This window comes from Ursus arctos, unplaced genomic scaffold, assembly GCF_023065955.2.
Source record: "Ursus arctos isolate Adak ecotype North America unplaced genomic scaffold, UrsArc2.0 scaffold_16, whole genome shotgun sequence".
In the NCBI taxonomy this organism is placed as follows: domain Eukaryota; kingdom Metazoa; phylum Chordata; class Mammalia; order Carnivora; family Ursidae; genus Ursus; species Ursus arctos.
Genome location: NW_026622830.1, coordinates 14,562,499 through 14,577,804, shown reverse-complemented (window position 1 = coordinate 14,577,804; position 15,306 = coordinate 14,562,499). Strand labels below are relative to the sequence as shown.

Genomic DNA, 15,306 nt, shown 5'->3' with positions numbered 1-15,306 from the left:
TGCCGTGTCTGGGGTCACGCAGCAGGCAGCTGGACGGGCAGCGTAGGGCCTGTTTCCAACAGTCTCCCGGTCTGGCCATCATTCCCCTCCCATGAATTTTCAGACACAGGTCCCTAACAGAGGTGTCGGGACATTAAAATATGTGGAGGAGCAGGGGTTTCCGGGTTGAGGGAAGGGTACCGATGTCCCCAGACCGGAGACGTTCCCTTCCCCCTGGAAGTAAGGATCCCGGCTGGGCTGGGCGCGCCCGGAGTACCTCCGGGAGTCCTCGGACCTGAAAGGGTTCATCCCACGTGGACCTTTTCTTGGCCCTTTAATGGTCGGCGTTTTCCAAAGGCCACCAATCCGCTGCAGATTCGTTAGTTAATGACAGCCTCTTCTGCCAATCGGCCTTCAGAAGGGGGTTCCCGCCGCCCAATACTGGTGCGCGGGGGGGTGGGTCTAGCAGTTGCGCGGTGACTCAGAGTTCAGACGCGTCCCATTGGCTGGATTAAACCCAAGCGAGCCGCTGATTGGCCGGTGCTGCCGGAGGGTTACAATTCAAACGCGGGCGGGCGGGCCCCCGGCCCTGCAGTTGCAGTGGTGCTCCTGGAGTTCCTGTCTCCCTCCCCGCGCCGCCCGGATGGCCTCCCAGAACCGCGACCCCGCCGCCGCCAGTGTTGCCGCCGCCCGCAAGGGAGCCGAGCCCAGCGGGGGTGCGGCCCGGGGCCCCGTGGGCAAGAGGTGAGGAGTGCGGGGTAGTAACGTTGGCCGGGCCCGGCACGCCCTGGGCCTTGGGGTCCAGAGCTCGGACTTCCGGGCCCCCACCTCCTCCTGGAGTGTGTAGATATGCGAGGACAGGAGGGCACGCCGGGAGCTCGGGCTGCCCTTGGAAGGCCCCCAAAGTAGGACTGAAGGGGGAGGCACACTGCCACGATCGTCCGCGGGTGAGCCAAGATGAAAGTGCCTGGGACCCTCGGTGGCTCGGCGAGGTAGGGGGGTAGTGGGGACGGAAGTGGGGAGAAACTGGGATCCCGCAAGAGAGAGAGACGTCAGAGAAGCCGAGGGGCTTAAGAACAAGGCAGAACCGTCCTGCCAGAGCCTGGAATTAGGAAGGGTGAGGACTCACTAGGACTCTCCGGTGGAAATGGGGTGAGTGCGCCCCAGCTGAGTCTGGCTGCAGGGTAGAGGAAGCCTCCATGACAGCTCCTCCAGAGACATTGGGGTGAGGGAGGAAGCACCGTGTGGAGCCCTGGCCCATCCAGACTCCCAGGTGACTCCCAACACTTATGTTGCAGGCTACAGCAGGAGCTGATGACCCTCATGGTGAGTGATTCCCTGCCCAGACCCCCAAGCCAATTGATCCACCCTCCACCTCCCACTCACTTATCAGCACAGTGGATAAAAAGTCCACTTTCCTCTCTTCCGGGAAGAATTTAATAGACCCCACCTACACCTCTTTCCAGCAGTGTCTACTCCAGATCCCACCCACCCATGCCCACCACCACCACCATGGAGTTCTCTCTAAAATACAGTTCCCTGAAGCCATGCAAGGCCTTCTCTCTATGCTAGCTGGCCCTACTTCCCTGCCCTGAGATTTACCCACACCCAACTCTCCCCTTACTATTCCCTTACTAGGGAATACGCCTGGCATACTTTAATTTCTCCTAGATGACCTTGTCTACTTCAACCCTGACTATTCAACTCAAATCCTTCAATGCCGATATTGCGTATCTCCCTGGTCTGTGAATGAATAGTCTTTAGGCTTTGTATGTAACCAGCACTAGCTAGCCTGTCAAACTGAATCCCAGCATCCAACAAGATTGGGGGTACCGAGCTGCCTTCTGTCTCTCTGCACCACTCTTCCCTCCTTAACACACCCAGTACTCCTCCCCCAAAGGGGCAGATTCAGCCCCAAGAATTGAATCACTTCCTCGAAAAATCCTATCAATTTGGTCTGGTTGCTTTATTTTGGATCAAAATTTGATGAGCTTAAGGGGAAGGATTTCACCCACTGCCCCCCAAAAGTGTACTGCCGCAGCCCAGCAGATGTTGTTTCTTCCCCAGATGTCTGGTGACAAAGGAATTTCTGCCTTCCCTGAATCAGACAACCTTTTCAAATGGGTGGGGACCATCCATGGAGCAGCTGGCACAGTAAGTGGAGGGTTGAGGTAGGTGAGTGTGACTTTGCTGGGTCTGGGGAGAGGTTTGAGGCAAAAACCAAATGCAGGTCAGCTTCAAGCCTGGCAGGACACTTCCGTGTTCTGTTCTTGTGCTCTGAGCCTGGGGCCTTTGTCTCTCCCTCTGTCGAGTAAGAAGTTGGGTTTGAAGCAGGGCTTTCCATCTTAGATCCCTACAGGGAGCCAGAGAGAAAGAAGAATGAAGGGTACGTAAGGACTTTGGCCAGTGGAAGGGCGCAGGTCTCAAGATGGCAGCTTCCCACTGCTGCACACCTGGTTTAAGATGAGTCAGAAATCCAGGGGTACCTGGCTGGCTCCGTCAGTGAATGTGCAAGTCTTGATCTCGGGGTTGTACGTTCAAGCCCGATGTTGGGTGTAGAGATTACTTAAAAATGGAATCTTTTTTAAAGAACAAATTCAGGTGTATGTCTTAAATACCCTAATTTTTACATGTCAGCGGCTAATGTGGCTGACAGAAGCACAGCTGTGGTAGTCGTCAGAATGCCAGTTTATACCGAAGGATCACTGATGTCCCTACCAGATAGGAGAGAAAGTACCAGAGCCAGTGTAACACTTTGTCCTTTGTCAAGTCCCAGACAAACTCAAAGGTCCTTGCAAGCTCCTTACTGGGGCTTGGATTGGGGTATGAGGCTCAGGGTGGGAGGCTTACTCCGCACCTCTGTTTCTCCGATGCCAGGTATATGAAGACCTGAGGTATAAGCTCTCCCTGGAGTTCCCCAGTGGCTACCCTTACAATGCTCCCACAGTGAAGTTCCTCACACCCTGCTACCACCCCAACGTGGACACCCAGGGTAACATCTGCCTGGATATCCTGAAGGACAAGTGGTCTGCCCTGTATGACGTCAGGACCATCCTGCTGTCCATCCAGAGCCTGCTAGGAGGTGAATTCTGAGACCAGCCCCTCCCCTGAGCCTGGGAACCTGTCGGGACTCCCCCTCCCCCACCCCAGCCAGCGTCTTCTCCTTCTAACTGACCGTTCTCTCTTTCTGTCCATCCACAGAACCAAACATTGATAGTCCTTTGAACACACATGCGGCCGAGCTCTGGAAAAACCCCACAGGTGGGTCCTTCCTCCTTCTCGGGCACCAGGTGATCCCTCTCCAACCTTCAAAAGCTCCCACAAACAGAAGGATCCCGGTGACTCGGGATCGTGTTTTGAGGACTGGGTTGGGGTGGGTGTCAACCTAGATAACCCAGTTCTGCCTCTGCCTCGGCGTTTCTGATTTGCCTGGGTGCCGTAAAATCAGAAAGCTAACTTTCTGCATGAATGTAGGTTGAGGGGCTATTTAAGTAGAAAAGCAAACTTTGTGGAAGTGACTTTGCTCACTAAGACCCCCCCCCCCAGTCACCCCCCAGCCTCCCCGGGAGCAGAACCCATCCAGGAGACCTGACCAGGCAGCAGTGGGAGAATCTGTCGTGTCAGGAAATCCTCCCCAGCTCCCCAGACTTCTCCCACCTTTGTATTATCCTTGCCTGCCCCCTTGCCCACCGTAACGCTTGCCCCCACCCCGCCCTGAGACCTGCCTGTTCTCTTCCAGCCTTTAAGAAGTATGTGCAAGAGACCTACTCAAAGCAGCTCTCCAGCCAAGATCCCTGACTGTCCAGCCTCTCTCCTCGTGTTGTCTTTTTATTTTCTCCTTAGATGGTCTGTCCTTTTCTTCATTTCTGTCTAGGACTCTATCTTAAGCTGTGGTGTCATTTTTGTTTTGTTTCTGTATTTTAAATTAAGTCTCTGGTTGAGCCCTTGTGATATATTAAATAAATACATTGGATTTTTTTTTTTACGAGTTGCCTCGTCGTTACCCCAGGGTTGGGGGGGCTCGGGGTCAGTGGAGCAGGATCCGGGCTCTTGCCCTGCTTCTCTCCCCCAGGCCTGGAGGCAGCTGACAGGCCGAGCGGCTGAGCAAGGGGGTGATGAGGATTCCTTCCCTTGTGACCTTAGTCATTTTATGACTGCGTCTGTTTCCTCTTCTATAAGACGGTGTTACAAAATGCCTTTCTATCGAGCTGTGACTTGCACCAGGAATGGCCGCGGATGTTGAGCTGGCCGAGCGGAGTTACAGATGAGGCTGCACCAGCCCTTAGAGCCAAACAGCCGTAGCTGTAGGGAGAGTTACAGACGCGCACACGGGCGCACAGCAGGGGCTGGGAGGCGAGGACCGGCCACCTGCTCTGTGACGGGCTGTTCTGGTCCTGCGACGGAGAAAGAAGGTGCTCAGGTCACCCGACAGCAGGCCCGGGGTCTGGAAAACAGCCAGAGAACACCTCTTCCCTGCCAGAGACCCCAGGACAGCTCGACTCACCCCTTACCCCAGGCACCCCCGGGAATGGTTCCACACTCCCAGGGAGGACATCACCTGCTCCTCTCCACCGTGATTCCTCCGGCGGCTGCACCCACTGGCCTAGGCCCCCAGGCCTGAGGCCCTCTTGACAGTGGCCTGCCACAGGCCCCAGCCTTCGGGCCCCTGAGAGGAAACTCCTGTGCTGACCAGTTGGGGCGCCTGCAGGGGCAGGCAGGGGGGAGAGCAGGCTAGGGTGATGGCCCTGGTCCAGGTCCCACAAGATCTCCTAGGTGGACTGACACAGCAGCCAGGTGCCCTCCAACACGACCGGGGCTTGGCCTAACCCAGCCTAGCCGGCTCTGCCAGCAGCTGGTTGTGCAGCCCCGGGGGCGGGGGGGGGGGGGGGGACGGACAGTAGTGGAGGGCATCAGGAAGGTCCTCGCCTCCCTCTTGCTCCTGCCAGCCCAGGCTCCTTTCCTGCCCTGTGACCCCACTGAGCAGCCGCAGTGGCAGGCAGGTGAGAAGTGGCCTAGGCAGGTCTGGGATGGGATTTGGATGTCCTCAGCCCGGGGCCTCCTCTCACACGGTGCTGTTACTCTCCCCGGGGGGGGCTTGGAGCAGTGTTGCCCCATCCAAGGTGCGGATAAATCCGCCAGGGCTCTACCTCAAATGCAAACTTGGATTCTGTCAGTCTGGGCAGGGTCTGAGGGCCTGCATTTCTCTGGAAGTCAACGGCGTGGAGTGGTGCTCTCAAGCTGTGGTCCTCCTACCTTTCACCTAGAGCTTGTTAGAAACACAGTCTTGGTCCCAACAAGCTCTCCAGGATTCTGATGCTCTCTCAACGTTGGAAACCCCTGGCCAGAGGATGTCTAAGAGGGAGCTCAGAACCTGGCACTAGTGGTTCTTACTAGATGCTGGCCAAGGTCGGCAGATCTTTTTGCCTGCCTTAGGACGCCTCTCTGCAAGGTCCTTGATCAAAGTGTTTGCCACCCCCTCCAGGATGGCCACATGGCCTGCCTCTTGTCAGTCCCAGGGACTGACTGTAGTCAGAATCAGAGTGTTCCCTGCAATTAATTCCTGGGAGAAAGTAAAATTATTTTACTAATAGGGTTGCTAAAAGAGGAGGGAGTCTGGGCAGCTGGTGCAGACAGCTGCAGACAAGGAAGCCAAGCAGAGATTAGGAGATGGAGGTGACATTGAGACTCTGGCCTCCAGCCGGGACGCCTTAGCATCCCAGTTTCATGAGCCAGTAAGTCCCTTTTAATGTAAGGCTGTTTGCTTTAGGGTTCGGCACTTGCAACAAAAAGGCATGTCAAATTGAAAGGCATGTCAGCAGGATAGAGTACGCCATACAGGTGGTAGGGAGCTCAGACCTAGCTGTCCCCACACCACCCCCATGCTACTTGTATACACTCAGACTTCACCTCTCTGTAAAACGGCAATATTAGTAGCTACCTCGTAGGCTAGGTGGGCCTTGGAATAGTGGCTGGCATGTCGAGTAATAAATGTCAGCTGCTAGACTCACATGTTACAAAAGCTCAGAGGTGGGGTACCTAACAAAAACCAGGAGGGTCGAGGAGGGCTTTCTGGAGAAGGAGATGGGGTATGAAGTTCGGGGGCATGGGATACCAGCAGAGCAGCAGGGAAGTCAGGTCACACAGGGCTCAGAAAGCCTTTCAATTAAAGCCCTTTAATTAAAATGCAGGGGCTTTGCCTAAAGGCAGCTAATGAAGCCTTGAGTAGGGCGATGATGTGATCAGATTTAGGTTCAGAAAGCTGCCGCCTGGGGAGTGAGTGGCAAGGTTAACTACTGTTCTCAGCAACCTGGTGAGCAATGGGGGCGGCCTGAGTCACAACACCGAGTGGGCTCAGAGAGGGGGGATAAGGGCAAGGGGATAGAAAGAAAGTAGCAGAGCAGAGCAAATTACAGGTGGCAAGGGGGCTCTAGAACTGACTTGGGCCCATTCCTTGGGGTGCTGTCTCTGAGATAGAAAGCACTGGAGAACAAGACAGGTGAGGGGGATTCATCAGTGCAGGGCAAGACCCTTCTGAAGTACTCAGGACACGTAGGTAGAACTGTCAACAGGTGGATGGGGCCACGGTTAAGAGCCTTGCTCTTGTTTCACCAAATGTCCACGTGCCTGGCTACATCCCCTCACTCTGCCTCACTTCCTCCACTGTAAAATGGGGAGAACAGCATCCGACTGCCTAGGATCATGTGGACGAATGAGACCTGCCTGCAAGGCACAGGGCCCAGCACACAGTACGCAGTCCTAGTGATGAGGTCTGATCCCGGCTGCAGATATAAACTGGGGAACATGAATGGGTCAGAAAGGGGAGGTAAGAACACAAAGGAGGTGGAAAGGGAGGACTGTGGCAATGAGTAACAGTACAGGTCAGTGTTTCAAGGTGATAGTAGTGATATTAACAATAGCATTTGTTAAGTGCTCAGTACGTGCCAGGCTCTGTTCTAAGCACTCTGCCCTACACATGCTAACTTGTTCTCACAACTCTGCAAGGTAGGTACTGTCATTATCCCCATTCTGCAGCATAGGAAACTGAAGCACAGAGTGGTTTGTCATCGGCAATGAGGATTCAAACTCTAAAAGCAAAATCCCCATGGCACTGTGTTAGCCCGGACCTGCTGCCTGCTATAACTGAGTCGTGTGCAAAGAGCTATGGAAGCCAGAGCTCACTCAGCAGGTGGGAGCAGGGAGCAAAGGAGAAGAGGATATCTGAGCTGGGTCTTGGTGTCTTTGAGATGGTATCTGAGCAGGGCTGAAAAATTTGCCAGGCTTGTTGGAGGAGGAAGGGCATTCCAAGGAGGGAGAACAGCATGAGCAAAAGCCCAAAGGCTTGAAAGTGCACCCCCACTGTCCAGAGCAGGCGTGACAAATTGCCCAGTGTGGCTGGAACCTGAGAGGGGAAGGAGGGGAAAGGAATTTGGATGTGATTCTAGAAGCAAAGGGGAGCCTTGAAGGTCTTTCAACAGGGGAGCAGCCAGGTCGGATTTCTTGAAGCTAGATCATGGTAATGGACCCTCTGTTGAGGGCGCTGGCCAGAGCTGGAGGCAGGGATCCAGGGTGGAGAGGATGATGTCAGAACCTCCTGCCTGGCTGTGTGCCCCCACCCTCCTCTCCCATCTCCAGTGCGGAGCACCTAGAAACTCTCAGAAGAGACGAAGCAGAAAAAGTCAAGCGGGAATGAATGCTGCCTGGAACGGACAGATGCGATGCTCACTTTCCCATCCCCAGCCCGGTAGCCTGCACCCCAGACCCAAAGGCTCCAGAAAGGAAGGACGGTGGGGAAGGAAAGGGGCCTCACCTCGGCCTCCCGCAGGTTCCAGCCTCCTGCTGCGCCCTCACCCTACCCGCCATCCCGGGCACCCTCACCCTGACAGCTCCAAGCCCCCCGGCCCCCCTCCTCCAGCGCCAGGCGCCATCGCAGCTCCGTCGGCTGAGCTGTCCACGTCCAGCTCCCGCTGCCGGGAGCCTGCCCAGCTCGTCCGCGCGGCCCTGGGCTCCCGTGCCTCGAGTGCCCCCTCCTCGGAGCCCCGAGGGTGCTCGGGTGGCAACCTGGACGGCCACCCTGACACCCACTCCCCCCTCCTCTCACTCAGGCTACGCGCTTTGCAGGGTCTGCTTTTATTCCCTCTGGACACGGAGCCAGCGGGGGCCGCGCCTCCCTCCCGGGGCGGAGCATGGGACCGGGCGGGGGTGGAACCGCCCTCGCCCGAGGGACGCGCGGTCTGGGAGGAGACGACGGCGCCTTCTTACTGCACGCCTTCCATCATCTTCAAGAACTCTGCGGGGACGGAGAGGGGAAGCGTAAATGGCACGAAAGCGCCGACAGCTCCCCACCCGGCCCACAAAGCCAAGGACAGCCGCGTGGGGGGCACGCCCCGGACGTTCCCGCGCGGCTCCCCGCCCCCGCCGCGCTCCCGCCGCCCTCACCGTCGAAGTCAATGCGGCCGTCGTTGTTCTTGTCACCGTCCTTCATGAGGGATTCGAGCTCCTCGTCTGTCACGTGCTCCCCAGAGGCCCTGAAGATCTCAGCCAGCTCCTCCGCATCGATGTAGCCGTCTGCGTTCCTTCGGGGCGAAGGGACAGGGTAGGACTCAGGGCAGGCGAGGCACCCCCCCACCCCGCCCCTGCACCGCCACGCGGAGAACCTAAGCGCCCTGACGCCGGAGTCGCGCAGCTCCGCGCCTTCTCGGCTCCCAGGCCCCCAGCGCACCTGTCAAAGATGCGGAAACACTCGGCCAGCTCCTCCTCGCTCTTCCCCTTCGCATCCTCTTTCATCTGGCGCACCATCATGACCAAGAACTCCTCGAAGTCGATGGTGCCGCTGCCTGAGGGAGCAGGTGGTTGAGGGAGCCTCAGCCCTGCGCGCCCACCTCTCGCGCCACCATCGCAGCCCCAACTCGGAGGACCCCCTGCTCACCGTCCTCGTCCACCTCCTCGATGATGGCGTCCAGCTCCTCTTTGGTGGGTGTCTGGCCCAGCATCCTCATCACCGTGCCCAACTCCTTGACGCTGATGTCCCCGCCACCATCAGCGTCAAACATGTCGAAGGCGGCCTTGAACTCTGAAAGAGGCGGAGGACTGAGGGGGGCCCGGCCGGACTATCAGCCTCACTCCTTCTCTCCCACCCGGCCCAGACCCCAAACAGGACCCAGCACACCTCCACCGGGCAGCCAGCCCTCCCACGTGCACTCCTGCACTCACCAGCGATCATCTCCTCGCTGAGGTAGGACCGGGCCTCCGCCTGCTGGTCCGTCTGCAGAAGACACACAGTCAGAGAGCAGAAGGGGCGGCCCCAGAGCTCATTCTTGCCTTAACCCCATTCTCTTCAACCCCCTTCTGTCCGTGCCCTTTGGTCTTCCAGAAAAACGATTCCAAACTAGCAACACCTTCTGCATGCTCCCACAGCACCTGACCCCAGTTTTGAAGAACCGGGGAGGAAACACAGATGATGCCCAAGGTCTTCAAACTTGCTCATCAGATGTCAAGTCAGGAATCCCCCCACTAACCTTAGGCAAGTCACTTATTCTACCCTCTCTCTTCTCAGCAGCTTTTCAGGACGAGATGACATCACATCAGGGATGTGAAAGGATTTTGTGCAGTGCCAGCACTATTCCAGCATCATTTTCCAGGTTTTCCTAGCTCCCAGCAGAGCCTGGCTCTATAATAGGTGCTCGATAAATGTTTGTTCTCAAATAAATCATAACGCAAGGCAAAGTCATTGAGCCCCAGCCAGGTGTCAGGACAGACACGGGGCACTAAGACCAAGACTCAGACGCCTCATCCCTCCCCTCCCAAGAACTTGTGGAGACGGAGAGTATAAGCTTCCTTCTTATCATTCAACCATTGGAGTAAATACTGCTCTTGCTGGGCGGAATATGATGGGGGCCTTGTGGAGGCGAAAATAAGATTTTGGGGGAGGGGGTCCAGCCACGTCCAAGGCAAGCCGTCTGGCTATGGGGCTTTGGAGTGAGGCTGCTGGGGAGGAGGCGCTGAGGTGGCCAAGGCGTTCTTTGACCGGCTGGCCGCAGCCCTCCTCCTTGCCCTCCCCTCCTCCCTCCTCCTTGCCCTCCCCTCCCCCCTCCTCCTCACCCATGCAGGAGGGCAGGCTATTTTTAGCCTCATGTGGGCAACAGCAGCTGTCCTCTGAGGTCTAGTTACCCCTTGAAGTGAAGTGGGGAGGGGGACCTCAGGGGAAATGACAGCCCCAAATTAGGACCCCTCTCTGGGAGGCTGGGGTCTCTCTAACCTTGGTCTATCATCTTCTGCCCCTTCTCCTCACCCTCAGAGCTCTTGGGATCCTGCACCTTAGCTGGCTTGAGACCCTGCAGGCCCCCCTTCTTCCAGAGGAGTCTTCAGGAGAGTTTGGCAAGGCTTCTAGCCCCCCTCCCTGCCACTGAGTTGCTAGGTGACTCGATCTGGCCCTCAGGGGCCCCCACCACCACCATGAGGGAGACAAGCTAGGACCCCCTCACGACTCGTGACCAACACTGCTCAAGCCTCAGGTCTGCAGGGAGTCGGCAACCCCCAGAACACCCCAGCCATCCCCCTTCCTAGAGAAGTCCAAGGCCTTCTTCCCAGGCTTCCTCCTAGACATCCGGGCTCCAGGAGCCTTCATGTTCCATCTTCAAACGTCCAGCTGCTGAACCACAGAGCACCCGGATCTGGCCTGGAAGAGGTCGCAAGTGCTCCAGCAGGCAAAGGGATGAAGTCCCTTCTTGTCCTTACCATGGTTGCTAGTCCCAGGCCCTCCTCTGCTGCAGATCACCTCCTCAGCACTCCACCACCAAAAGATGCCCTGGCCTGCTCCAGCCCCTTGGATTTGTAGGGACACCCTCTCCTCCCACCTCCCTGCTCCCCAGGACTAGTTGCCCTGGCCAATCAGATCCTGGGGTCGGCGAGCGCCTCCCCCCCTCCCCTGCCCCATCCCAGAGTCCTAGCCCATTACCTAATTTAGCCAAGGGCCCTTGCAGAGAAATTTAAGCCTCTGAGCAGGTGGCAGGCCTTGATGTCCTAGATTCTTGGGAGGAGAACGCCCGGCTCAACTGCCTCAGGGAGCTCCTGCTCAAGAAACACGCTGGCTCCAAGATGGGCGAGGGCAACGGATATCGAGAGGAGTGAAGCAGTGTGGCAGACGGGGAAGAGCACAAGACTCGAAGCCTGGAACCCAAGGTCCAGATCCTGTCTCTGCAAGCTGTGCACTCTTAGGCAGGCAATATGTCACCCTGAGCTTCAGTTTCCTTCTCTGCGAGGTGGAGATGGTGACAGTCATGCCCTCCCTCACAGACAGACCATGGGAAATGGGGCACCAGCTATAAGTCACCTAGCTTGTGCCCACTCCATAGGGTTGGTGCTTGGCAAGTGGAACATCCTGGCTTCGAACTGTGATAGAGGACGGGAGTGGAGGAGGGGGAAGTGACAGCCACAGTCATTGAACCTCTAGGACATGACGAGCCACACTCTATGCAAAGCATTTTCTTTTTTTTTTTTTTTAAGATTTTATTTATTTATTTGACAGAGAGAGAGACAGCCAGCGAGAGAGGGAACACAGGCAGGGGTAGTGGGAGAGGAAGAAGCAGGCTCCCAGCGGAGGAGCCTGATGTGGGACTCTATCCCAGAACGCCGGGATCACGCCCGGAGCCAGAGGCAGACGCTTAACGACTGCGCCACCCAGGCGCCCCATATGCAAAGCATTTTCACCACGTGATCTCACCTAGATAGCCCCATCCCATGAGGGAGAAGCTATTATTCCCTTTTTACTAGGGAGCTTTGTAAATCATAAAGGTCTCTAGTCATGTCAGTGATTCTTATTAACCCTGAAGGGAAGTTGGGACAGCCCTTGAGGGGACCTGTCCAAATGAGAAATCTAGGGAGGGGTCCAGGAGATGGGTATGCAGTTGGAGAAGAAATAAATGTTGAAAGCAGATCTTTCTGTCAGGTTTACCTTGTCCAGGGAAAGGGTGTTTGAGATTCTTTTTTTTTTTTTTTTTTTTTTTTTTTGAGGGAGAGGGGGATAGGAACAGGTTCTCTGGGTGAGTAAGGCAGCAGCCGGCCCCTTCCCAGAGCTCGGTGAAGAAGCCCGGAGCAGGGGCACCTGGGTGGCTCAGTCATTAAGCGCCTGCCTTCGGCTCAGGTCATGACCCCAGCGGTCTGGGATCAAGCCCCACATCGGGCTCCCAGCTCAGCAGGAAGCCTGCTTCTCCCTCTCCCTCTGCCCCTGCTTCTGTTCCCTCTCTTGCTGTCTCTCCCTCTGTCAAATAAGCAAATAAAATCTTAAAAGAAGAAGAAGAAGGAGAAGGAGGAGAAGAGGAAGAAGAAGAAGGAGGAGGAGAGGAAGAAGTCTGGAGCAGCTCAGCTGGCTTTCTGGAGAGTGAAGGGATGGGTAGAGCGAGTCCAGGCCGAAGGGAGCCCATCCCTCAAATCGACAGGGTCCAGGCTGGGTGTTGGAGAGGTAGGCATGCTGTGGACCGCGGCTAAGTCAACAGAAAGAGCTCGAAGACAACTGAGTGCAGAGCCTGGAGCCAGTGAAAGGAGGCTGGATTCCAAGGAAGGCAGACGGACAGTGGCAGCTGGGCCGCCATCTTCCTCTATTTATAGACATTCCCAAGAAAAGCTCAGTGGAGCTAGGCCAGGCTACACGTAAGGCCTCCCCCGGCCAGGCAGAGGGCCAAGGGGCAGCAACACCAGGGGAGTCCAATTTGGACGTGAGCCCTGGAGCCACTAATGATTCCTTTGAAGCAGAGAGTTTGGAACCCTCAACAATCATTTGTTCATTAATTTGCTCTTTCACTTATTCAGGAAAATAGATAAGGTCCAAATTTATCTATTGCCTTGAACCCCTCCAATCAGTCCCCTTCCTTCCCTATCCCACATGCCGCTCTGCTCTGGTCAGACTAGGATACAGCTCCGAACAACACCCTGGGTGGCCTCCAGGTCTTTGCACGTGCTGTGTTTTCTGCCGGGAACTCCCGTCTTCTCTCTCTTCACCTGCCTACTTCCCTGTCATCTTTCTCAGCTTTGACATCACTTCCTTGTGGCTCCTGGCTGGTTCAGATGGTAGAGCATGCAACTCTTGATCTTGGGGTCATGGGTGTCTATATATTTATAAGAGTGTGTATACATATATTTAAATATATATTATATATTATATAAACATGTTTATATAAATATTTCATATATATGAAGTGTATATATATTTAAATACATTTATATAAATATTTCATATATGTGTGTATATTTATATAAATATATATATAAACTTATATATATATATTTGAAGGGGCACCTGGCTGGCTCAGTCAGTGGAGCATGTGACTCTCGATCTCCCGGTCGTAAAGTCAAGCCCCACATTGGGTGTAGAGATTACTTGAAAAAAAAAAAATACAAATCAAAAATAACAACACTTCCTTTGGGATCCCTCCTCCCCTACCCAGGCCAAGGGAGTCCAAGGCAGTCTTCAGAAGTTTCTTCAATCCTAGCCGTGAGCATGCCACGTGACATGACCCGCTCTGAGTTCTACGGACCAAAGACTGTTATCCGTGCATCACTGCATCCCCCAGCACCCAGTACTTAGCAGGTGCTCAGTAAATACCGTGTTCTTTATACGAAGAACTAAACGGAGTGGCATCTGGTTATAAGGAGGAAATTCCTAACCGTCAAGTTTGCATAATCATGGGAATGGGAAGCCTCCGGAGATAATGAGCTTCCGCTTACTGAATGTATGCAACCAGGAATTTAATGGCCATTCTCAGGGCGGCTGTAGGGAGACATTATACAGAATCCAAGAATAATGTAGAGTACAAGACTTCAGGAGGTCTAGTTCTGGTCCTATCTGCATGACCCAAGGTAGGTCCCTTCCCCTCACTGAGCTTCAGACTTCCCATCTGTTAAACAGACGTACCAGACCAGATTTCTGACAACCCATGGTTTTATGAACACCTGCTTTGTACCCAGATTTGTGAGACATATGCCAAAATACAAGTTAATGTTCTTGTTTGGTGTTCAGTGAATGAGTGCTGAATGAATTAAGAAATGACGTGTGTCTTTTTGCCCCCACACCCTACTGCTAAGCTGAATGAAGAGTAGCTGGAGCCTTGAGATTACATGGACTTGGCCATAAATCTCCTTGCCTATTTTCTAGTTCTGGATTTTGGCAAAGTCAATTTTCCTCTTCATCCTGAAAATGGACATTATCCAATAACAGCCTCCCCCCAAGATGTGAGTGTGAGCTGTGTCCCCATGTAAAATGCCTGGAACAGGATGGAGGGCACAGCAGAACCCCTGCACGTAGTGGAGCAGGGAGTGTGTTTCCCAATCAAAGCTACTTCCCCCCACCTCTCTCGCGCTCCATTCAGAAAGGGTAGGAAGGATTGTCAGAGAGATTTTATTTGTTGGACTGTAATATCTGCCTTGCTAGGGACTGATAGCAAGGCCTTTTGACAGGAAGTGACAATAAATTCTTCCTGACCCACTGCTGCCCTCCTGGTAGGTAAAAGATAACACACAGGCAGCCCTTCAGAGAAGCTGCTGAGATTACCAGGCCTTCTGTGTGGGAAAAGAACAGAATGAGGAACTCAGGAGAGGTAGGCTGCAAGGCCCCACACTCAGAAACCTCTAGCACGCTGTGTGACTCAGGGCAAATAACTCTGCCTTTCTGGATCTCACTTCCCCGTTTGCTACTTCCTATGTGTGAGGATCCAACGAGATGGGAAGAACCTGTGAACACTGAAGAAACAATAATCACTATGTAACAGATCTGGCCAGGCCCTGGATCAGGGTCCTTTACAAGGACTGCAAAATTAGTAGTTTTGGGGCGCCTGGGTAGCGCAGTCGTTAAGCGTCTGCCTTCGGCTCAGGGCGTGATCCCACATCGGGCTCCTCTGCTGGGAGCCTGCTTCTTCCTCTCCCACTCCCCTGCTGTGTTCCCTCTCTCGCTGGCTGTCTCTCTGTCACAAAAATAAATAAAATCTTAAAAAAAAAAATTAGTAGTAGTTTTAATTGTCCCTGTTTTACATAGGAGAAAACCTAGCCTCGAAGTCAGATTCCAACTCAGATAATGTGTCTTCACGTGGCCTCGATTTTTTCACCGGAGAGATGGGCTTCCCACTGTGGCATGACTTCGGAAAGTTAAGAGTGCTGCATGGAAACTGTGGGACAGATTGGGGGCAGCCAGGACAGACCGGCTCTTCGGGACGGGTGGGAGTATTCACGGAGGGTGTGAGCCCCTGCGCATTGGGTACGATTCCCCAGGAGGCTGGGGTTCGCCCCTGCCTACCCAGGATTCCCAAGTCCCTCCCGGAGCGAAGGGCCCGGGATTCCCGG

The 15,306-nt window shown here is 54.8% G+C and overlaps 2 protein-coding genes across 5 annotated transcripts; one reads left to right on the top strand and one right to left on the bottom strand.

Annotated features, from left to right (window-relative positions):
- Positions 1-559: 559 nt before the first annotated feature.
- UBE2C (ubiquitin conjugating enzyme E2 C) lies at positions 560-3,964 on the top strand. 4 transcript variants are annotated; one of them, XM_026502866.4, is made up of 6 exons: positions 560-723; positions 1,278-1,305; positions 2,047-2,133; positions 2,857-3,061; positions 3,181-3,240; positions 3,719-3,964. In XM_026502866.4, the coding sequence occupies exons 1-6, from the start codon at positions 623-625 to the stop codon at positions 3,775-3,777; spliced, it is 540 nt and encodes a 179-aa protein (XP_026358651.1). In that variant the 5' UTR covers positions 560-622; the 3' UTR covers positions 3,778-3,964. The 4 variants fall into 4 exon arrangements, with proteins under 4 accessions (XP_026358651.1, XP_057169012.1, XP_057169011.1 ...); XM_057313029.1 differs by lacking the exon at positions 2,857-3,061 and adding an exon at positions 2,720-2,856 and having other exon boundaries at positions 2,047-2,150; XM_057313028.1 differs by lacking the exon at positions 560-723 and adding an exon at positions 769-926.
- Positions 3,965-8,090: 4,126 nt separating this feature from the next.
- On the bottom strand, positions 8,091-10,859 carry TNNC2 (troponin C2, fast skeletal type). The gene is made up of 6 exons (XM_026502870.3): positions 10,714-10,859; positions 9,190-9,241; positions 8,906-9,049; positions 8,699-8,813; positions 8,416-8,552; positions 8,091-8,266 (listed from the first exon to the last, which is right to left on the bottom strand). Exons 1-6 carry the CDS (start codon positions 10,714-10,716, stop codon positions 8,235-8,237), a joined length of 483 nt encoding a protein of 160 aa, XP_026358655.2. The 5' UTR covers positions 10,717-10,859; the 3' UTR covers positions 8,091-8,234.
- Positions 10,860-15,306: the final 4,447 nt, after the last annotated feature.